The 24,585-nt window shown below is 39.8% G+C and overlaps 1 protein-coding gene across 7 annotated transcripts in view; it reads right to left on the bottom strand.

Moving 5' to 3' along the window:
• BCOR (BCL6 corepressor) overlaps positions 1 to 24,585 on the bottom strand; it is a 115,923-nt gene that overhangs the window by 3,904 nt on the left and 87,434 nt on the right. For 6 of the 7 annotated variants that reach the window (XM_032219181.1, XM_032219180.1, XM_032219184.1 and 3 more), the window contains 3 exons: positions 23,396 to 23,721; positions 22,869 to 23,006; positions 13,869 to 14,035 (listed from right to left, as the gene is read on the bottom strand). In XM_032219181.1, the coding sequence (XP_032075072.1) occupies positions 13,869 to 14,035; positions 22,869 to 23,006; positions 23,396 to 23,721 (631 nt within the window). Of the gene's footprint in view, positions 1 to 13,868; positions 14,036 to 17,630; positions 17,762 to 22,868; positions 23,007 to 23,395; positions 23,722 to 24,585 lie in introns of those variants that run through there. The other variant, XM_032219187.1, reaches the window with a different exon arrangement.

Here is a 24,585-nt window from a genome sequence, read left to right as displayed (position 1 = left end):
ACTTTGAACAAAAAATCAAATCCCATAGTATTGGCATATTGTTATCAAAGGTTTTATGTATGTGTAAACAATATATTGAGCATTCACATCATAGTTTTACTTTGTAAAATTTAAGACCTCAAAAATCCAAACAAATAGCTGCCTTAATATTTTTCTATTTTATACAAACTTAGTTTTATTCAAAATGTACAATAACAATTAACAACCTCTGGCTTATGAATCAAGAAAAAAGTAAAAACTATATAGGTGAAATTAACAATTATTGGTTGAAACCCTTAGAAATAAAATACATAAAAAATTATGCTATGTTTTGCTGAATAATTTCTTAAAATATGTCTAAATGACTAAAGATATCACACATCTTTAGGGTTGTGGATAAAAAAGAGATCTTCACTCAATGGATTTATAGAGGACAATGAAGCTAGAAGCAACTATTTTTTGTTAGAATTATTTTAATTTGCTTTTTCTGAATCAGAATTCTGATATTAGAGTCAAAAGGCATAATAATTCCAAATCCTAATATTGTTAGAAATCTCTACAAAATAGAATGTGCACACAGGGCTTAACTAAGACCTGGTATTAATTAAAGCCAAAAATAAAATGGCATCTGTTTCAATTTTATGTATGAGATCCACTTGGACTAGCAACTAAATCTTTATTCAGCACTGATGCCTACAGGTTTTCCTCACTTAAAGACAGTATTTGGGACCAGAATTTCCATTGTTAAATAATAAGATTATAAAGCATAATATCACAAGACAGTGTTGGGTTTCAAAAAACTTTAGAACCTATTCTGTAGGTGTGGCCTATTTTGTAGGTGTAGCTTGGTGGTCATGTGACCATGTGGGAGTGGCCAACTTGTAAAATGTGGTGAAACTCATTTAACAACGCTCTTGCTTAGCAACCAAAATTTTGGGCACAATTGTGATCATAAGTTCTCTTTTTCTTTCTTTCCTTTCTTTATTGTGTGTCTCTCTCCCCCACTTTCTTTCTTCCTTCCTTCTTTATTGGGTCTCTCTCTCCAGCTTTCTTTCTTTTTCCGTCTTTCTCTTTCTATCTGTCTCTCTCTTTTCTCTCTCTCTCTATCCCTTCCTTCCTTTCTCTCTTACCCTTTCTCTTTCTCTCTCTCTCTTGCCCCCCCCCCCCACACCTTCCAGTTGGCAAAAATTCATTTTGCCAGCAGGGAGACTGGCAAAGAAGCCTTGTTTTCCCCTGCCGCCCGCAGCTCTCGGAGGAAGGAGGCAGGGAAGCGAGCCACAGGCCTCATCTCTGCCTCCTTCCTCGAGAGCTGGCTTTGAGGACAGCCAGCCTCTCCCGCCACTGCACCCTTCACTTGCCTTCCACCCAGAGACTCTGCCGGTGGTCGCCTCCCAAGAGAAGCTCGGGAGAGACACGCAAATGGCTGCAAGCTTCCCAAAAAGAAAGCTGGACACCGGGAGGTGACGGTGGTGCCCACTGCTGCTGCTCCTAGTAATGCAGGCTTCTCGGAGAGCATTAAATTGCAGGCACACCAATTCCAGTAGCTGCATTTTGCCTTGAAACTTGCTGTCCCAGCAACCCAAAGGGGACATTCTCCCAGCGGCGTCTCAGGCAACTTTCTCTCTTGTCATGCAAGGAAGCGAAGCCAACTTTATTTATTTGTTTCGTTGGTTCCCGGACCGTGGGAGGTGATCCAATGACTTTTTTTATGCCCACGGTGACCCATTTCGTTGCTTGCATCTCACCCCGCGCCTCTCACTCAAGATTCCAGCTGATTTTCTCCCAAGCAGTGGCCGCAAGCACCAGGGAACCTCCCACTCCAGCCTCCCCGGCCCTACTACATTAAGATCCCCACGCTTCTCATTCTCGCTAGAAGCATACAGGCCATGTGAGTGAGCAGGCGCACGAGGCCCCCCTGATAATCTGAGGGGAGCCGGGAGGCGCCAAACTGAGCCCAGTTGTCCTTACGCCCTCCCAGCTAAGGGTGGGAATGCCTGAGATGCCACTGGGAGAATGTCCTCTTGGGTTGTCGGGACAGCAAGTTTCAAGGCAAAATGCAGCTGCTGGAATCAGTGTGCCTGCAACTTAATGCTTTCCAAGAAGCCTGCATTACCGGGAGCAGCAGCAGCAGCAGCGGGCACCACTGCCACTACCTCTGGTGTCCAGCGTCCTCCTTGGGAGGCTCGAAGCCATTTGCGTGTCTCTCCCAAGCTTCTCTCGGGAGGTGAAATGGGAGGTGCCCCACCAGCAGAGCTCTGGGTGGAAGGCAAGTGAAGGGCACAGTGGCGGGAGAGGCTGGCCATCCCCGAAGCCAGCTCTTGAGGAAGGAGGCAGAGATGAGGCCCGGGGCTCGCTTCCCTACCTCTTTCCTCCAAGAGCTGCGGATAGCAGTTTGCTACCCATTGCAGGTGCCCAGGGCAGCCTAGACCCCCGCCTCCAGGCCCACAACCTCCCCACCAGCCGCTCCTTCATGCCCCGTTGCAGGCTGAGTTGGGTTTTCGGCGGCCCCACTTTTTCCTGGCACCCCTTCCCAGCTGGGAGACACTCCAAGACAGCCCCACCACCCTGGCCAGGTGCTGGGAAGCTCAGCAGCCCGCACACCGCAGCCAGGTGACCTTTATAAATGGAAATTAACCAACTTCTTTCCATTTCAATGAGAATTTTTCTAAAACTTCTTAAATTCTCATTGAAATGGAAAGTTTAAAAGAAGACAGCTAATTTCTGTTTATAAATCGGTGGCTGGCTGGGAAAGTATCCCCAGGAGCTGTGCGGGTTGAGTGTGGCTTCGGAGGCTGAAAGGGAAGCTGCATTCCCCACCAGGAGCCCCTTCCCCTTCTTGCTGGAGTTTTGGAGCTTCCTACCCACCAGCATCAGCCACCCAAGGTTGGCAGAATATGCTTGAGGGCATCTCACTGTGATCCGAAGGATGTTGCCTTGGTAGGACATCTTTCCCTCGAGGCCACACCTGCAGTGCGGGAAGGAGAGCAGCAGACACAAAGCAACCTTCCTGGGCTCTTCTGAAGAAGTCCATTCCCCTTCCCCCTTCCTTCTCTTTGAGAAGCAGTTTGCAAAGTCCTGGTTTTGCAAGGCCCTTGTCAAAGAAAAGGAAGCACGGCCTTCTTCCAACAGCTGACTCCGGCAAAGAAAGTGGGTAGGTGGGGTAAGCATGGTATAGACAGGCAGAGTGAGTGTGTGTGTGTGTGTGTGTGTGTGTGTGAGAGAGAGAGAGAGAGAGAGAGGGAGGGAGGAAGGGAGGGAAGAGGGAGAGGGAGAGACGCAGGCAGGGGGAACAAGAGGGGGGCAGGCCAGGGGAGGACCTGGTACGCAAATGCACATTGTATTTCTGGCACCAGTACCAAACCAGCTGAAACCCACCTCTGTCACAAGACCACATTACTTAAAAATGGCAATCCTGGCAATCCCTTTTGCCACTAAGGAAAAATTGCAGGTCATTAAGTGAAGATCTTATGGCTGTGGAAGGGTTGCTGCAGTGCCACATATATGCAAGTACCATAGGTTGAATAGATGTTGTGATGCTGAGAAAGTGCAAGCAGGTTAAGGAAGGGGTGCTGCAGCAAAAGCCCACACTATGCAGTCCAGGTTCTGCAAGCGCCCTTGGGAGAAAAAGAGGTGGGAGTAACACAATTTTCCCTGCCTATGGGATTGACCTTTGTTGGTGGGAAGCCAGCAGGGAAGGTGGCAAATAGTGACTGTGACCATGGGATACTGTGAGCCAGTTGCCAAGCACCCAGATCACAAACATATGCAATGGTCAGAATGACAAAGGCTGGTCATAAGTACTACTTGTTCAGCACTGTTGGGAAGCAACCAGTCTCGCAGGGAGGAGGAATCAAGTGGGGAGGCAGCCTAAAGTCACTGTGCATTCGCAAAAGGGCTTGGGCCAAACCACCCCCAAGTTGAAGCCTTGTCTAATTGTTCCCATGGGTAGGCTGTCAGACCAGAGAGATTCTTGTCTTATAGGCAGAGTGGTTAGCTTGAATTTTGCAGATGTAGGTCTGTTTGTTCACACCTGAGAGCACCATCACAATTTCAATTAGTAGCTGAAGAAATGGTCATTATGATCATCAACCAAGGACTACCTGTATTGCACTTGGAGCTAACTTTTATAAGATCTGCTCTGTGGAACCCATCTTTTCTTTTCTAATACTATTTTGTTATTTCCTATTAACTAATTATAGAACTGATCTAATACAAATGTATGCTGGTGTTGGTCTGCCCATTGGACAAATATAACATTCTAGAGGACTGTTGGAAGAATTTTCCCTGGTTCATTCCCAGCTGGGAAGGAGTCACCAATGCTAAAAAGAAATAGATATGGAAGTAGCTGTCAGAAAGGGGATCCTTTAATTCAGGAAGGCAAAGAAAGTAGTGACACAGCTCAAGCATTCCTGGGTTGCAAGCAGACTTGGAAGTGTTACTCTTAATTCCCCTTTGAAGCTCCTCAGCTTGATGGGTTTATTTGTGTGCCACTTAGTTAAAAGTGATTGCCCTGGATCCTGTCTTTCTGCCTTAATGAGTTAATCCTGTTTCTGGGGCTTTGTCTTTCCTATCCTGGGGGTTAATTCTGCCAGGAAAGAGGAAAAGGGGAGTTCAGGGTGAGTTATTTTTAGCCTGATTCCCCTTATCTTAATGTCTCTACTTATATGTTTCTATTGTCAGCTCTGTTAGCAGGGTTGCTCTGTATTTTTCTTTCAGCTGGTGCTTCTTGGTTTTCTTAAAGGGGGAAGGGCTGGCTGTTTCCTGATTGCTATGGGGTGCTATGAGTGTTCTGGTGCTATGAGGTTTCTGGCACTGTCTTTTTGGGGTATACTTCCCATAGGACAATGCAGTGTGTCCACCCCATGTGACTGATTGACTCATTGGGGTTTCACAGGGAACTTGGTGTAGCTTCTGAAGTTATGTACATTGTTTAGCTGAGAATATAGTCTCTGCTTGGAATGAACAAGTGTTGGTGATCTTGCATCAGGTCATTCCTATAGAAATCCTGGAGAGTCCCCTAGTTTTCAGAGATACCAAAGGAAATAAAATGACATGATTAAGGTACAGTCTTGTCCAGTTATCTGGTTTGAGTTCTATATGGTCATTTCCAAAGAAGTGTCACCTGTGTGTTAAATTTATACCTTTCCTGGAAGATTAGTATCTCCAGGGAAGTAACACATGGCTGTATTCAAGTGATGAAAAATGCCTCTCTGCAAGAGGAGGTACTTCCACCTGCACTGAAGTAGCCATTCCCTCAAGATACCATTGCTGCACCCAGCTGCATTGGACAACTATATTTCTGCTGTGTGGGGTGCCAGAGGGTTCAACTCTTTTTCTACTCATGTTAAACAACTAAATGAAACTGATGGGTGAAGTTATCCATTGGCAAGGAATCCAAAAGGACCTTTTTTCAGGAGCCAACTGAACTTTTCTTGTTTTTTCACTGAAGACGTTTCCACAAATAAAAAACCACCCTTCGAATGGTGTGGGAGTTTGAATAGATTTTCCAAAGTAACTGCGGATTGCAAGAGCCATTTGCTCTTCAATTTGGGGTGCAGATACCATGGATTCATCCCCGGCAGCCTGCACCTGCCTTCAAGCCAAGAAGGCTCCACACCCATTTGCACTACTCAGGTGACCCTGAGAATACAGATAAACCTCCAGGTGGCCTCAATGACTGTCTAAAAGAATACAAATGACCAGCTGTCTGCAAGGAATGTAAATCCTGTCATTCCCCACCATCCAGTCAGAGCTGAAGAAGCTTCTTGGATGAGAAGAGAACATCTTCAAAGAAAACACAAGAAAGTCCAGTTGCCTCCTGAAAAAAAGCACCTTTGGGACAACTATGACCTGGATAACTAAGAATCTCCATAGATTATTGGCAAGGATCATGATACTCAGTTGTATAGCACTGCCTCCGGCCATCCAAGAGATGCTATTAAAATGCTTTCTCACTGCTTGGGAGCTGTGTGTCTAGATGGCGAAAAACTGCCTTCAAGGAACCCTGACAAAACTGAATAGCTGTGGATTTCAGTATCACCCATATGTGGTTATTTTCCATCATAAACTCTTCATGGAATTATATTCCCTCAGGAAGAGTTAGTGGGCAATAGGAGGAGCGGGGTTCTCCTGGACTCACAGCTCTTGATTAAGGAGCAGGTGACAGCTATATTTAGGAGGACAGTTTTACAAATATATCTTGTGTGCCAGTTTTGCCTATTCCTGATTGGAAGACATTGTTCAGAGTTACTAATGTATTTCTTGATTGGACTTCTGCAATGCACTGTACATAGGAACTACACTTGAAAAGCATTTACAAACTTTGGCTAGTCCAAAATGCAGCACTATGTGCACTACTGGCCACATCACAGTATGCCACATAACACCACAGCTACTTCAACTATACTAGTTTCCAATTAGCTTCTAAAGTGTATTTTAAGGTGTTGGTCCTCACTTTAAAGATCTACATGACATGGAGTCAGGCTACATTTGGGACTGTTTTATTGTATGTTTATACTGTACATTGAATGCCCAGATTTCATTTCATTTAGCAGCCTTAAAATTTTATAAAAGCATAGATGGCCTCAGGAAAAAAAAACATATTTTGAAAATGAGACTTTTTGCAGATATTTTGAATTAAATTAACATTCTAACTAAACAAAAATCATAGGATTTTCACCCACTTGTACAATTCACCCTGGAAGATTAAGTTTAATATATTAATAAAATTGACATTAACAGGTATATGATATCATCAACTGTATAACTTTTAATAAAAGCCCTCTAGTGACCCTTTCTACTTCCTATTTTTAAAGATTGCCTGGAAGAGTAAAAATATCATTTATTGATAGAGAAGAGGAATATAGAGGAAAGCATAAGTGACTTACGAAGCATGGCTACAGTGGTATTAATCACCTACATATTTTCTGAACGAATGCTTCTCAACCTTGGCAATTTGAAGAATGATTGGGGAATTCTGGGAGTTGAAGTCCACATGTCTTCAAATTGCCAAGATTGAGAAACACTGTTCTATACTGTATATAAATGTAATAATGCAGGAAAATAGGCAGCCAACTATAATAGTTTCAGAAACATTTATCTCCATATAACAGAGCAATTTTTGAATCTTCTTTACATACACATTCTACTGTATATATTACACTCCCACATACCATACATGCATAATTAATCCACAAAGTGAGAGATATGTATATACTGAAGAAAATGTTGCTAATTATTCAAATTGGTAACCAGTAAAATAGGGCTAAGGCAGAAAGAGAGCCAAGGATTGTAAACTTTGATATAGTTTATTGTTGAGAGAGAATTGTAGAGTGGAATATTAGATAGGGAGGGACCCTTGAGATAAGGTGGCCCCATAGGCTGAGAGAAGGCAGGAGTTGGGAAGGAGCTGAGTTGAGGAAGAGAGACATGACAAGCACTTAATATCAGGGTGGTGATGGATGAATCAAGATGAAATTGTGAGAATTGTGAGAAAGTGTTGATTATTTGAGATTGATCTGCCTTCCAGTTCTCAGTATTCACCTCTAATATTAGGTCACCAGAATCTCAGTGGTGGAGGTCACTGGCTGTTGCTATTACATTCCAGACCAGTATATAAGAAGGGCCTTTCACCCATTATTTCATTATGGATGAGTCAGTTAATCTGGCACACATTACTAAGACCTGAGTATGCCAAAAAGTGTTGTTTCTTTCTCCCAAATATGCCCAATTGTGGTTCAGGTTTGGCACCAGTCACAGCTCCAAACCAGAGGTAGTGGTGGCAGTTGTTGGCCAGGAAGCCTTAACCTTTTTGCCACTAACTGGATCCATGTAGCTGAAGTTATTGTCTAAGAAGTAGATGAGTTTTTGCTGCTTTGCTGACTTCCCAGCTGCACTTTCAATCACTGCCAGAACTGGTCAATTCAATCATGGAACTAGCAATGGAGTACTTCATACTCCAATTCTGGGAAATCCTCCCTCTTGTGCACAAAGGTAGCACAGAGGTTTAGAACCAATATGGCAATAATAGACCTGATTCAGATTATTGAGGACTTAATTCATGCAGGTGGTCAAATATATCTATTTTTTTTCTTGAGGCAGTTCCAAACATGATCTGAAGATGAAGGACATTCTCTTTTTTCCTTTGTCATGGTCAGCTTTGTCTCTGATTGCTTTTTGGCTTGTTGGTACTGCCCTCCCACTCATCTCCCATACACTAGGACCATGATGGTGAACCTATGGCATGTGTGCCACAGGTGGCACGCAGAGCCATTTGTCAGGGCACCCGAGGCATTGAAGACTCTGGAGCATGAAAAAACAGCCCTACGGGCAAACTGGAAGTTCAAGAACGTACTTCCAGTTTGCTTGTGGGGCTGGTTTTTCAGCCCTTCGGAGCTTCAGGGGCCTTCCCTGGAGGTTCCAGGGGGCAAAAAACGACCCCACGACAAATCAGAAGTCACTTCCAGTTTGTCCGTAGGGCCATTTTTCATCCTCCGGAGCCTTCAGGGAAGGTCCCTGAAGACTCCAGGGGCAGAAACAGGCCCCCAAGCAAAACGGAAGTACATTCCCAAACTTCCGGTTTGCCCATAGGGCCAGTTTTTCGCACTCCAGAGGCTTCAGGGAAGCTCCTGAAGCTTCTGGTGGGCCTCCGGGGAGGCGGAGAGGCTGTTTTCACCCTCCCCAGGCTCCTATAAAGCCCCTGGAGCCTGGGGAGGGCGAAAAAAGCACGCCAAAAATGGGGCGGGGGGAGTCCTGGTCATGCATGCATGAGCACTGGGGTCATGCGCATTGCATTATCGGTGTGGCACGCCCACACATGCCCCCCTGTGCTCCCCCCGCTTTTGGCATGCGAGCCAAAAAAGGTTCACCATCACTGCACTAGGAGGTTGAAACCATTACATCACTCTGTCTCTGATGCCTCTCAGAAGAAGGCTGCTTTGTTTTTTTATGAAAATCTATTGGACAGTTTCTCTGAGGCCCTTGTTTCTACTGGAATAAGCATTTTATGGGACCCTTGGATTGGATAGTCCTTCAATCTCAGAAGGTTTGATGACATTAAATGGCAAAGGAGATACTTATAGTGTCTTTGAAGGAAAACATACAGTGAATTTGATCCAACATAATTAAGAGTCCATTTCAGGGATTACATTGTGGCGATAAGAGCAGCAAAATGTAAATATTTTTCAATTCTTACCATTCTTATGTACAGATTGCTAACCAATACCCATTTTAAAGTGAACTCTTTCCTGCTGGGGAAGGATGGGCCACAGCAATACATAAAAGGCCATTGTGAAGAATATCCTAGGCATCTGACAGATAAATTCACTCATATCTTTTTAAATTGGACCCTTGACTAGACAGGTCCAATCAAATCACTGAGGCAGTCTTGTTCAGTTATATAGGAAGACTATATGGGTCCTTGGAATTATTAATCTTGCACTGGTTACCAATGGACTTCTTGGTGGAAGATAAGAGTTTGTTTGTTGTTTACAAATCCTTACATGGTAATACAAGAGGTAGTTATTTAATGGACCATCTTTCTCCATTGTTTCTGCCTGTCCCTAAGATCAAATACAATCAGCAAACCCTGAATCCCATTAAATAATGTCATCTAATGGGACCCAGAAAGCGTGCCATCTCTGTTGCAGTGCTTGCCCTCTGGAACACTAGTCTCCAGAGATTTAAATGGCCCAGCCTGCTTTCCTTTAAGAATACTTTAAATACGACTTTTCCCCCAAATTGGCTACAAGTGGGACATAGATTCTATACATGTTGGGTTTTATTGGTTGATTGTATGTGTTTTGTTCTACTGGAATAACAAATATTTCTGCCTGTTGTTTTATACCTTTTGGGTATTAATTCTATAAGCTGCCTGGTCCCTTAGAATTGGTTCGTCTTGGAAATCTTACTTGTAAACAAATTTAATATTGTTATCAATGTTGAAAGGAATAGAGGAAAAACAAGGCATTTAGCCATTCTAGTTATGCATCTTCCAATAAAAGACTCATAGAACAAATATGTACAACTCCAGTTGTATATGCCCAAATCCCCATATTTAAACAAAACCATAGATTTCCCTGGTTTAGTTTTGAATACATCAATACTACAAGGTACATACACCAGCTCTACCTAAACATAGAAAAAACGCTGAAAGACTCTGCTATGTTCATTTTCCTCCTTCCAGGGGAAGACTTTGTGAGAGCTATCCTTAAGATTATGGAACCTGAGAGTCAGTTTTAATCTCTTCTCGGCTCCCTGCCTGCAGAAATCACATCACTCTTCTGGCTGTCTCTTCTAGGCAGCACCTTCATTCATCCTAAAGTCTACAAAACTGCATTCTCTCTCAGCTGCTGTGGGCATCCAGTTTATTCTATAGTACTCATTGCCCAATCTCTTTTGCAAACACTATACTAAACTCAAGAGGTCAAGCAAAGACATGGTGCATACTCAGATGCTTTCCAACTTACTGTTGTCTTCATAAACTGTGCAAATATCATTTAAACCAGGTATCCAGTATTGTGTCCTTGTCTTATTTTTCAATGAATAAGCTAGTTAACAGATAAGATAGTTTAAATGACTCAAGTGATTTTTTTCTTGCAATATATTAGATGAAACCCAATCACAGAAATCCATGCCAGCTAATAATTTCTGTCATAAATATCAGCTATTTAGGATATTGTCATGAAACAGAATACAGTGGAGTAAAACTCTAAAAGTAGTTTTCAGCATACCCCAACATTCAACCAAAAAAACAGCAGAATACAGAGAAGTCACATAACAAAAAGTGGGTAGAAAAAAATAATGAAGCAGAAAAGTATAATTCTAGCTTTCCATTTCAGTTTTAGCCATCTTCCCATTCTCTAAGGTTACCAGAAACACCCAATAACTAAGATCCTATAATGTGAGCACAAGAATAAGAGAAAAATATTTCTACTAGCAATTTAATTAATAAAGTATGCTAAATGGATCCCTAATTCTGTTTTGATTATAAATGACAAATAATCCATAAGATTATCTGAAATACTCAAAAATTCCTTCTTTGTCTTACCATCTAGAATTGCCTTTCTCAATTTATAGAAACAGAAGCATATCATTAAGGCAAGGGGTGTCTAGTGCACACTGTTAATTATTTTTACTTAAGTATCATATCTGGATTACAAATTACAAGTCTGAACAATTGTTTGAGGTTTTTTAATAGTAAGAGCAGTCTACAATCAGCAAGATTTCCTGAAGATTTTCAGGTAGATTATTGATAGGCATTTGCTGAAGATACACGAGCTCTGGATTCTCTTCCTCAATCAAGTAATGAGTAAGAGATCAGTGTGCATCAAAATATAAATTTGTACAATACTTATTTTTATGTGGAAATTGTAGAGGTAGAGAAAATGTAGAAAAGGAAAACAAAAATAAGCAGTTGGCCAAAGCAAATTCCCTTCTTTGAAAGTTTGGGTTTATTAGCTTAGAAAAAAGCAATTAAAAAAGGACTTCATAGAGGTATATATAAAATTATATGCAGTAAAATTTATAGGGAGATTTTTCTTTGTTTCTTTGAATACTAGAACCCAGTGAATAGTCAGTTAAACGTGTTTAAAACATGCTTAGCACCATCATTGTATGTATGCCATGTATAGCTTCTCCCCTCCCCCAATAAAGCCAATAAATTTATAAAAGACTTAAGAAAGGTAAACACTGTGAGATGAGGTGAGAATGCTAAAATGTTTTAGAAACCGTAGTTAAACCAGGAGTTGTTAAAGTTATTACAAAAATTATTTTTGTTGTATTAAATGCATTTAATATTAATTTTGTCAAAACAGAGTTCAGACACATTGCCTTCCATCAATCATGATAATTCTATTTCAGCTAATTTGGTACTGCAGGCTATTTCAAGGATCTTAATCTGTATCTTCTACCGTGGCAACATCTATGGATTCTGTGTTCGATCTATACTGTGTCCAAGCTTTGTTTTGTTTTATTTGTTACATTTCTATGCTGCCCATCTCACTGATACAGTGATTCTGGGCAGCTTACAATATAAATAAAAAATTCAAAAGTGCTTTGAAAAGTTAAAATTGGAAAAATTGAACATCTTGAATTGGACTCAGAAACAAACTGGTAGCCAGTGTAGTTCACATGACAGTGATATCATATGTGCCACCAGAGAGGCCTCCATAACTGTCCACACTGATATATTTTGTCCCAGTTAATACTTCCAAATACACTTTAAGGGTAGCTTTGAATATGAAAAATGTCTGTACATCTGGGTGAATATGTGGCGTATAAATAATATCATGGATTTGACTAGTCTAGATTAGGGGGAAAGATAGCACAACAATCAGTGAAAAATAGCAGAATCCTACAGAAAGGGTATAATCTGTTTTTAATCCACTATCTGCTCTCTGTACATTACGAAGGGCAAATGAAGATAAACTACAACAGAATCTGCCACTTATTACAGGATGAACTTCAGTGTCTGGCCATACAAATCATCACCATAGATTTAACAGTAACATACTTAGTAAAAGAAATTCATGATAGGAATTTTGCACATTACGAATTCAAGGAATGGGGGGGGGAAAGTTCAATGAATGAAAAAAATTTACTTTTTGAACCTTGATTTTGTGTTTATACCACATGCTACAAAACTTTCTATGGCTTATTTAGTAAAGTGATTTTATAAAGGTCTGACTGGTTTAAACAGATCTCACAATGTGGAGGTATGTGTACCTTTTCTAATTATCTTCTTTCTTTACTTAGCTAATGGAAGGAACAAATATTCAAAATGTCTCTACAGAATCAATGAGGTGACAAAGTCTGCTCAAAAGTTTTTAAAAAGGTTTTTTGGTTTTTTTTCCTGAAATCTTTGCAAGTTCTATTTATTTAATAGCAATAGCAATAGCAGTTAGACTTATATACTGCTTCATAGGGCTTTCAGCCCTCTCTAAGCGGTTTACAGAGTCAGCATATTGCCCCCAACAACAATCCGGGTCCTCGTTTTACCCACCTCGGAAGGATGGAAGGCTGAGTCAACCCTGAGCCGGTGAGATTTGAACAGCCGAACTGCAGAACTGCAGTCAGCTGCAGTAGCCTGCAGTGCTGCATTTAACCACTGCGCCACCTCAGCTTTAAATGCCAATGGCATCCAGACATGCTAATTTAGAACTACCAGATAAGGTGACAAGTGATAAAACATTCAAAAAGAAGAACTCAAAGAATATACCCATCATCATTACAGAACTTTTAAAAAATAAACACAACTAAACTGCTTTAGAAAAGATGAACTTTGCATAACAAAATATGAAGTTTAGTGAATAGTAATGTAAAAGGAATGATCTAAACATTAAAAAAACTGTGTGAAAGCATGTTTACTGCCTGTTTCTTATGATTAGTAAAAACTTGAATTTTACTGTTGCCTAAACTTGGTATTTTTTTTTAGTATTTAAGGGAGTAATAAACCTGGAAATAGTGAATTCTAGTCCCACCTTAGCTGTCTGACCTTGTGCCAATCATTCTCTCTCTCAACCATAGGAAGCATGCAATGGCAAACCACTTCTGAATCTAGTCATGAAAAACTGCAGGAGCTTGTCCAGGCAGTTATTAGGAGTAAACACACAAGAACAATGACAACAACCACCACCACCAAAAGATTCTTTGCTTTTGATGATATAGACTTGCAGCCAAAAAATACCAAGTAATGACACCATGTTATCATATCAACTTTTGAATAGTATTCAAGGACCAAAGCAACTAGTGTAAACAGTATAAACCTTTTGGGAGAAATATACCATTTCTCTAAACAAGATTACAATTTAGGTGTAACAGTAATCCCACTATATATTAATGCAATACTGAAGCACAGAAGATTTAGATTTAGCTTAACTAGAATTGCTAACCTAGTTCCATCCTGCGCACTGCAGTTGACGTCTGCTCCATATTCTAGGAGATGTCGCACAATGCTCAGCCAACCTCTGGCACAGGCTTCATGTAGGGCACAATAACCAGCATTGTCACGATGATTTGCATCACAGACTTTGTTTTCCAAACAATATAGAACCACTTCCTGAAAAAGAAGAAAACAGCAAATTGTTTGTTGTGGTGAAAATATGCAAATCATTTACTTTTAACATTCTGGGAATACTTTTCTGATTGGACTATTAGCAAGTTACAAAGGAAAGAAGGAAGCTATTACACAGTTCTCATCTCAGCAAAAGTCAAATGGTTGAAAAAGAAAGCCAGTTATTAGCCCAGAAGGAAGACTGACTGAGATATCTCAAACAAAACTGGTGCTCAAGATATTTAACAATTTCACAAGAGTTACCATACAAATAAATGTAGAAGGATAGTGGAGTAAATTAATTTACAAGGAAAAATTGTTTTTCACTTTAACAGAGGAAACAATGTGGATGCAGGTTTTAGAAAGAAAGAAAGACAGACGGACAGACAGAAATACATACATAGATATAGATATATAGTGGAAATTTTCTTTGGGGCAGAAATCTCTTCAGACTTTTAAGAGTATATTTAGTTTTACTTCTATTTATGCAAACCTCTTTCATTGCATCATATGTTAATCAATGACATGCAAAATTTTCTGTATTTCAGTTTTGTGCCACGTATCAAAAGTAATAAGGCAGGGAACCATCATTTTTTTATCCCCCCCCCCCTTGCTTCTACTGCATTCGCAAGATGCATCACCATTCCTCTGTGCCTGCTAGAACCAAATGGAAATCCACTGTGAAATAACATGTAAACCACTCTATCTATTGGAATTTCCTTATTATTTTATTATTGACTTGAGACAATGAGGCTCAGTGGTGTGCGTGGCCTCCGGGTGCCTGTATGACCTCCCTACAACGCCTGGGCATACTCCTGATGAGGTGGCGGATGGTCTCCTGAGGGATCTCCTCCCACACCTGGACTAAAGCATCCCCCAACTCCTGGACAGTCTGTGGTGCAACGAGGCGTTGGTGGATGGAGCGAGACATGATGTCCCAGATGTGCTCAATTGGATTCAGGTCTGGGGAAGGGGCGGGCCAGTTCATAACATCAATGCCTTCGTCTTGCAGGAACTGCTGACAAACTCCAGCCACATGAGGTCTAGCATTGTCTTTCATTAGGAGGAACCCAGGGCCAACTGCACCAGCATATGGTCTCAAAAGTGGTCTGAGGATCTCATCTTGGTACCTAATGGCAGTCAGGCTACCTCTGGCAAGCACATGGAGGGCTGTGTGGCCCCCTAAAGAAATGCCACCCCACACCATTACTGACCCACTGCCAAACCGGTCATGCTAGAGGATGTTGCAGGCAGCAGAACGCTCTCCATAGCATCTCCAGACCCTGTCACATCTGTCACATGTGCTCAGTGTGAACCTGCTTTCATCTGTGAAGAGCACAGGGTGCCAGTGGTGAATTTGCCAATCTTGGTGTTCTCTGGCAAATGCCAAATGTCCTGCACAGTGTTGGGCTGTAAGCACAACCCCCACTTGTGGACGTCAGACGCTCATACCACCCTCATGGAGTCTGTTTCTGACCGTTTGAGCAGCCACATGCACATTTGTGGCCCGCTGGAGGTAATTTTGCAGGGCTTTGGCAGTGCTCCTCCTGTCCATCCTTGCACAAAGTCGGAAGTAGCAGTCCTGATGCTGGGTTGTTGCCCTCCTACGGCTTCCTCCACATCTCCTGATGTGCTGCACTACCTGAGCCACTTGTGTGGGTTGTAGACTCTGTCTCATGCTACCACTAGAGTGAAAGCACCGCCAGCATTCAAATATGACCAAACCATCAGCCAGAAAGCATAGGAACTGAGAAGTTGTCTGTGGTCACCACTTGCAGATCCACTCCTTTATTGAGGATGTCTTGCTAACTGCCTATGCTTTCCACCTCCATGTGCACAACAGCATGTGAAATTGATTGTCAATCAGTGTTGCTACCTAAGTGAGCAGATTGATTTCACAAAAGTGTGATTGACTTGGAGTTACATTGTGTTGTTTAAGTGTTCCCTTTATTTTTTTGAGCAGTATAGTTTGACTCCCTCTTCTTTGTGGCAACCCCTGAGATATTGGAACACTGCTATCATGTCCTTCTTTTTATTAAACTAGACATACCCAGTTCCTGCAACTGTTCTTCATATGTTTTAGTCTCCAGTCCCCTAATCATCTTTGTTGCTCTTCTCTGCACTCTTTCTAGAGTCTCCACATCTTTTCTACATCGTGGTGACCAAAACTGAATGCAGTATTCCAAGTGTGGCCTTACCAAGGCATTATAAAGTGGTACTTCACATGATCTTGATTCTATCCCTGTTTATGTAGCCTAGAACTGTCTTGGCTTTTTTGGCAGCTGCTGCACACTGCTGGCTCATATTTAAATGATTGTCCACTAGGACTCCAAGATCCCTCTCACAGTTACTACCATTGAGCAAGGTACCACCTATACTCTACGTTTTACATTTCATTTTTCTTGCATAAATGTAGAACCTTACTCTTTTCACCATTGAATTTCATTTTATTAGATAGTTCAAGTTTGTCAAGATCCTTCTGTATCTTAAGCCTGTCTTCTGGAGTGTTGGCTATTCCTGCCAGCTTGGTGTCATCTGCAAATCTGATGAGTTCCCCATTTATTCCCTCATCCAAATCATTGATGAAGATGTTGAAGAGTACTGGGCCTAAAACAGAGCCTTGGGGTAATCCACTGCATACTTCCCTCCATGTAGATGCAGTTCCATTGAGGACTACACAATGAGTGCGGTTGGTCAGCCAGTTACAAATCCATCCTGTGGTGGTGCTGTCCAACCCACATTCTTCTACTTTATCTAGTAGTAGGTTATGGTCTACCTTATCAAATGCCTTACTGAAGTCCAAGTAAACTATATCGACGGCATTCTTCTGGTCCACTAATTTTGTCACTTTGTCAAATAATGCAATAAGATTAGTCTGGCATGATCTCTTTTTGACAAACCCATGTTGGCTTTTGGCTATTACTTTGTTTACTTCTAAGTATTCATTAATTTGTTGCTTGGTTATCTTTTCCAGAATCTTTCCTGGTATTGAGGTCAGGATGATAAGTCTATAGTTTCCTGGATCTATTTTTTTTCCCTTTTTTGAAGATGGGAACCACATTAGCTCTTTTCCAGTCCTCTGGTAGTTCCCCGGTGCTCCAGGATCTCTGAAAGATATAGTTCAGTGGTTCTGAGATCTCATCTGCTAGTTCTTTCAGGACCCTGGGGTGTAATCTGTCCAGTCCTGGTGATTTGAACTCATCTAGGGTAGACAGGTACTCACTTACCATTTTCTTCCCTATTTCAATTTTTATTCCTAATCTGATTTTTGTGGTGCTGTTTTTGGTAGGTTGGACTGTTTTATCCCTTTGTGTAAAGACAGATGCAAAAAATGAGTTAAATAGTTCTGCTTTCTCCCTGTTGCTTGTCACCTTCTTGCCACTTTCTCCCAGCAATGGACCAATTGTTTCCTTAACCTTTTTCTTGTTTTTAACATGTTGGAAGAAGCTTTTTTTTGTTATTTTTTACTTTTGTGGCAAGCCTTTCTTCATTGTGAGCTTCAGCTTTCCTTACTTCATCTTTACAGGCTCGGGCTATTTGCTGATATTCTGCCTTAGTTATGTCCCCCCCATTTCTACTTGTTATACTTAACTTTTTTGTCTTTCAATTTGTCAGAGAGTTCTTTATGCAGCCATGCTGGTTTCTTTTGGGAGCTGTTATTTTTCTTCTTCATTAGTATTGTGGTATAAGTCTTAGAACTAGTTGGCATTAATCAATATACAATATATTTGCCTATATTAATAAACAAATGTAATAATAAATATGTGTAAAAGAGAAATTTGTCAGATTTTTCCTTGTTTAAAATCATTCATTTAATCTGCACAATAGTTCCTGAAAGACAGCACCCATTCTGCATACAGCTTCTCACCATTGAACTTTATCAAGTTCCCAGTGGATTTTATCCAACATCATTCACCACAAAACATAACAATATAGACTTTTATGATTAATTAATTAAATACACTATTTAATTATGATTTATTTAATTCATAGAGATTTCAACCTTGTCTGCTGAATTTCAAAAATGTGATTGATAGCACATGACTAGTCTGAATATGAAAATAGGAGCCCGGAACAAAACGTTAAAAGTTTGCTTAGAAATTATAATTATTATATCTTTCTGACCCATTTATATTTTCATCAGAATTTTCACAATCCAAAAGCTATAAAATACTTATCATATAGAGTACATGCCTGTGTCAAATCAGTAAGTAACAAATAATTATTTCCTAATATATGTTTTTGTGTTAATAAATACTCATTCTGATAGAGGCTCTAGAGAGGTCATTTTAGAATGAGCTAAATGGAGCACAACAAATGTAGTATTTAGCATTTAATAAGTCAGGTTTATTTATGTTTTAAAAAATATCCATTCTTTCTTCATTTTCAAAACATATGTAATGCAAACAAAAATGTATTTAAAATAGTGATTCAAAGATAAGAAAGTGAAATAAGATCAACAGACACACAAGCAGTTCCACTTAATAGTCTCCACTGACGTTTTAACTAGACCGTTTCCATGTCCATATTCCTAAATATGGCTCTGCACAGTATTCTGTGTACATCCTCAGTTCAAGCCAGCAAAGAAAATTACTAAAAAAATAAACATGACTAAAGTCTCTTTACAATATAACAGCCAGACTTGTCACAGTGATTTACATCACAGACCTTGTCTTTCACACAATACAGAATCACTTCCTGGAGAAAGATGGAAAGGGTGGGGCGGAAAAAAACCTGTTTGTTACTATGGAGACATCTTTAAAATCAGAGATTTTTCACTTAAAATGGGGGGAATTTTTCACTCTGGAAATTCTCATTTAAAGTGAGGCAATAGTAGGAAAGAAAAGTTCTAAAAGGGAGGTTCCTAAAACAGTATCCAGAAAGGTAAGACACCTATAGGAAAATGCAAAGCCTTTGCTGCCAGTGTTTTCTGGTGGTACACAAACTCTGCAGACCAAAAATTACAACATATTCCAGAAGGTAAATCCAATTCTTGGGGAGATCACAAAAGACATCTCCAATTTTGTTTCTACAAGCCTATTCATTACCTTTACCTATATACTTACAATCTCACTCTCTTTGCTAGCATGTATTATCCAGCAGGGAATGCTGAAAAAACACATTTACAGGAATATCTCTTTAATTAAAAAAGCTCAACCTATTATAATATACAATTTTTCAAAGTCCCTTAACTTATTCCTTGTCAAATTATACTTAAGAGATGAAGAAAATGAGTTTGTCAACAATCTGAAAAATTACTTGTATTCTTTCTGGCTGATTCATTATCAAGAGTTTTATTATTAAGCATTTGCCATGTAATGTTGTGAAAGGCCACTCAAAAGGCTGTATCTGCAAACTAATATGATATGAGGTTCAACTCCAGGTTTAACAGCAGCTCAGTTTACATAGAAAGAGGCATGTATGTTTTCTATAGTGTATCCAGTGGTCTCTTTTCTGCAGAACAGAGCTCTAGTCATGGAAAGATAAACATTGACACTAAGCAACAGTCAAGTTACTTCAATATTTTTTGGTTTTTAAAAAAAAATATTGACCTTTATTGCCACAAACCTGTTGGTTGTTGATATGGATAGAGGAAGAGAAGAAGTGCAAATTGAGACAGATACAGCAGAACCAAATGTATTATCACCTAGCCACCACATTCAAATGCCTCTTCCTCTTCCTTCAAACTGTGCATTCAAGTACATCTGCTTCAAAGGGAATTTTAATTTGATATTTGTCACTGTTTATTCACTAAGGACCTTCAGCACTGTCCTTTATTTTCACTTAAATCTCTCAATATATTTTGAATTAATTAAGACACCTAGATCTTAGGAAATCAGGCAAGATTTTCACTTGCAGCAGTTTTGTATTGTAGTAATCAACAGAAGTTCAAATAGTTATTCATTTAAAATGGCATCACATGCATGAATAAGGAGATATTAAATTCTTATTGTTGCATTACAGTGTCAAAAGGAAACACAAGTTCAGAATTAGCTTCTCTAATAGCTGGCATCTCACTGTTCTATTAGACCAGGAAGACCTATAACAATTGGTCCTGTTCAATTGTGTTCCCTTCCCTCTGTAGCAATCACATCCTAAGTCTTCAATCAAATATCTATACCTTTGAGTGCAGGGGGAATATAAATTTAAACCCATACCCATCTTTGCCACCCTTGGCAAAACAAAACAAAACCCGAGGGTTCAAAAACAAGTACCAAAGCATGCTTGAGAAAATGGATTTTGCAATGTCCCTTCATTAACATCACATTGATAAAAAGTAGATCCAAAAATAAATAAACAATTAAAGACTAAGTCCTCCCTCTGCCTTTTTTGCCCTCTCATGATATCTCATACATTCTTGCAAGCAAAAACACTGACACTTTTGAGAATCCATGAGGGATTTCTTTGTGAAAGGGACTCTCCCTAGGTGTACACTGCTAACTTATTTTCTTTTTCCCGGTTGCCCAGTTTATTCCACTCCTTTCCCATTTCTCACTCTTTAACTCTTATCTCAAGTAGGGAGGAAAAGAATTTCCTCCTTTTTTTTTTGGTTGGCAGCTAGGCACAATTAGACAAATTACCAGCGGAGGATACAAGTGAGGAATTATATTCAAAAACCAAAACTGGCATCATACTCCCAATATTGAAATTTCATCTTTTTATCTATCCACCCTATTTTTAGTGATTTTTTAGATTACCTCCTAAGCAATAGGATCCCAGATTGATACTCTTGTCTGGACCTAAAAGCATTTGCAATACTATATACTTGTTGGATGGTCTATCACTTTGATGTAAACAACCAGAGTTGGTTTTCCATGGCAAACCTCAATGCTAATAGAACAAAAAAGATGAAGGATGGCATTCTTAACCATCTTTCAATTCCAAATCCTTCTCCACAGTTCCTGCAATTGCTTTATCAGTTAGAGCCAAGGTGGCGCAGTGGTTAGGGTGCAGTACTGCAGGCCACTTCAGCTGACTGTTATCTGCAGTTCAGCGGCTCTAATCTCACCGGCTCAAGGTTGACTCAGCCTTCCATCCTTCTGAGGTGGGTGAAATGAGGACCCAGACTGTGGGGGCGATATGCTGACTCTGTAAACCGCTTAGAGAGGACTGAAAGCCCTATGAAGTGGTATATAAGTCTAACTGCTATTGCTAGTTTGGTAAGCAGTCAATTAGGTAAATCACTGAGACTTCTTGTATTGCTTAGCAGTCCTGCTTGATTTAACAGACAAATTTATAAAATTTAAATATTCTGGATATATTGCCTTATTAGGATAAAATTAAACCATTACCAAGATTTCAGTCTCTGCTAGTATGTGTTTAAATACAACAGGGGTTTATATTTCTTTCCCTCCTTTTCAGATTTGCCCTTTCCTCTTTTTGATAAAATGAATCATATAGTAACATTTAATTATAGCTAAGAAAAATGATTGCTACACAACCCAATAAATCTAAAGCCAGAAACATATTTTTCATGGGACCTTTGCATTGGTAAGGTATCAGACCACATTGCCACACAGGTAGCTGGATATTTTGTGTGTCACAAAATATTTGGTCCTAGGTTTGCTACATTACCTAGCCTCTCAAAGTAGGCTTTCATAACAAACCTCTCCTCAGAGCAAGAGAAAGTCATTTTTTACAATTAAAATCCTAGGTATGAAATAATGATGAAGGTATAATGAAGATGTATATAACCTCTTTTCTGCCATTTTTGGCTGCATCAGAGTTTCAATTAAAACATTAAATAGATAAATTATATCAGGACTTTGTCCAACTTGACATTTATCATTTTCACAAAACATGACCAATGCCTTAAAATGTAGAAAATTTACACACAGAGCGACAAACACACTTCAAATATCTTATTTTCACATTATGAGTGGAATCCATAGTCCATTGCAATGTGTATCTCTTAAGACTAACTGGCTCCAAGGACTCTAGATTTGTCAAAAGTGTGAAATGACTCCCAAATAAGACGCACCTTTTTCCCTAAAAAGGGGTGTGTGTGACAATCTGGGTGCGTCTTACACACTGAATACAGCATTTTTGGCCTCCTGAAACCCTGCCCCCTTCACCAAAATGGCCGTGCATAGCCTTTAGGAGGCTTCCAGAGTGCTTCTGGGGGTTGGAGGAGGACAGAAATGAGCAAAAATGGGAAATTTTTCCTCATTTTCTGCCCCCCCCCAACCCCCATAAGCACTCTACAAGCTTCCTAAAGGCTATGCATGGCCTTTTTTTGACGAAAAATGGGGCCATTTTTGCAAAAAACGAGCCATTTTGGGGAGGTCTGCAGAGTGCAAAAACTTTTTTTTTTAATTTGCCTCTTCAAAATCTTGGTGTGTCTTATACTCCAGTGCGTCATATGCTCCGAAAAATACGGTATATACAGTGTACCAATAATGCAATGTTTAAAGCAACCTTAAAATACAGCATGCTTAGGCTCTCACACTGTGAAAATAAGGCAAATGACTAATCCTTTATAAATGTAGCAAAGATATATAGATCTCTTAACTCTATCCTATCCTTTATCTTACTTTATACAAGATTCCAATATTGCAAAGCACACCATACTCTGAATTCATTTTGGCAATGACAGGTACCTAATTTAAGTTGCAGGTTATTAAATTACATGGGTTTGTATGTTTTTTCTCCTAAACCCACTCACAAAATGCATTAATTACATGCTTGAATGAAAAAGCAAAGCAGAGGGTCTCAAGTTATTTCATCATATTGAGAGGGAATACAGATTCTTAAACATATGAGCAATTAGAATCATATGTGACACCAAACTTCTTCTATATTCTAATTCAAAGTAGTGATCTTCAGAAACAATGCTTACCTCATATCCCAGTCGTGCTGCCCTTTGCAGAAGTGTTTCCCCAGCATTCTTATTGACAATAAGTCTTCGAGCTTCTGGGGGCATGGGACGACTTGGGGCAATCTCCTGAGGTGTACTTGCAATCTGCAGCTGTGAGGGCTGAAAAAAGGCAATAATGAGGAGTCTTCTGCTGCTGCTGCAGGCAATCATACAGTTTGCACCTAAGTGATTTGAGTGGTGAAGAATCTCAATCTGAAAGAGCCTCTAGTTGATTTCAGATTCTCATTAACCTGTCAAAATCTTCACTGAATTCCATACCTCATCCCCCTCATCTTTCCTTTTTTTTAAAAAAAACGGTAGTGCCATCTTCTCAATTACATCTTTAAAGTTCTATATCGATGTACAAGATTTCTATGTAATCATGCAATTTGTCCTAGGAGAAAGCTGAATGAACCCAAAGTTAATGCAAAAAGGAGATGTTTAAGAATTTAATATGGTGGTTTTATCAATCTGATAGTAATGGCAACTGAGTCATGATAAAAAGATACCTTCTCCTCAATGCTTTCAATATCTGTTATGTCATCTCCAGTCAAGGATGACCTTGTTCTCCTTTCCTGCAGTGCCAAATGTTTTGTTTTACACTGACGTTTCCCTGGCGGCTTCTCACACTCGCTGTGTTTCTGCAACAGGGATGCAGCCTGAAAACCCTCTTCTTCATCCATGCACAGCCCATCTGTCTTCCAGTTTTCTTTAATTTTCTGCTGCTTGGCAGCCAACCTTGAAGTCAAAGTATAGCTTGGCTGAGTTTGCCTTTTGCTGTTTATATTGGTGGAGAGATTCTTCATATGTGAGGACACCGGTAACACAGAGATACCTACATGGAAGGAAAGGCATTGTACACTGTACGGCATGTTGAATGGGAAGATAAATACATATCTAACATTCAATACAAGTCCTTGCATTGTTTAAAAGCACTAATCTTTATATATGTATTACACTACTATTTTTAAACAAATACACATTTTAACTGTAACTGTTAAAACAAATATTATGTAGAATGAATTGTTATAACTTCTAAGCAATGTTTTCTAATCTGCCTTAGATAAAGGACAATAAACAATCCCACAATTTAGACACCACATCACAGAAATAGTGGCAAATTAATATGATGCCAGTCTACCTTCTCAAGTTACTGCTTTGGATACAAACAGGAGAAGATGCTTCCTTACCTGTAACTTCATGATACTAAAATGGGAATATATTGCTCTTTTAGGTATAGAACTACTGAACCTTTTCAACTTGGGAGTTTTTAACAGAGCAATAGTCAAAGGACACTTGCTTTGTTATGAATATGTAAACAGATGCAGATGATTTCCAAAAGCAGAAATGGCACTTCAATATCTAATTCTCATTCTTGCCTTTGAAAATTATCCCTTTGCATATGAAAACAACTGGAATCCAATTTCTTGCAGCATTTTACAATGGTTTTATGGATCCATATAGTTAGCCATGTATCTATGTAACATTATTATAAATAAATAGCTATCTTTTGTGACTAAACAATAGAAAGCACCTAACCTTTTTTGAGAACATCAGTGTTTTTGTAAGCATGCCATGTACTTAATCCAAATGCAATCAATATGGTGTCCCATTGATAACTTCTCAAGAAAAAAAAAATCCCACAGTTCTTTCTATGTTTTGCAATATTCTACTATCGATGCCTGAAAACCTGGTTGCC

This window comes from Thamnophis elegans, chromosome 6 (genome assembly GCF_009769535.1).
Source record: "Thamnophis elegans isolate rThaEle1 chromosome 6, rThaEle1.pri, whole genome shotgun sequence".
Classification (NCBI taxonomy): Eukaryota; Metazoa; Chordata; class Lepidosauria; order Squamata; family Colubridae; genus Thamnophis; species Thamnophis elegans.
The sequence above is the reverse complement of the archived record's forward strand: the minus strand, read 5'-3'. Positions and strand labels throughout refer to the sequence as shown.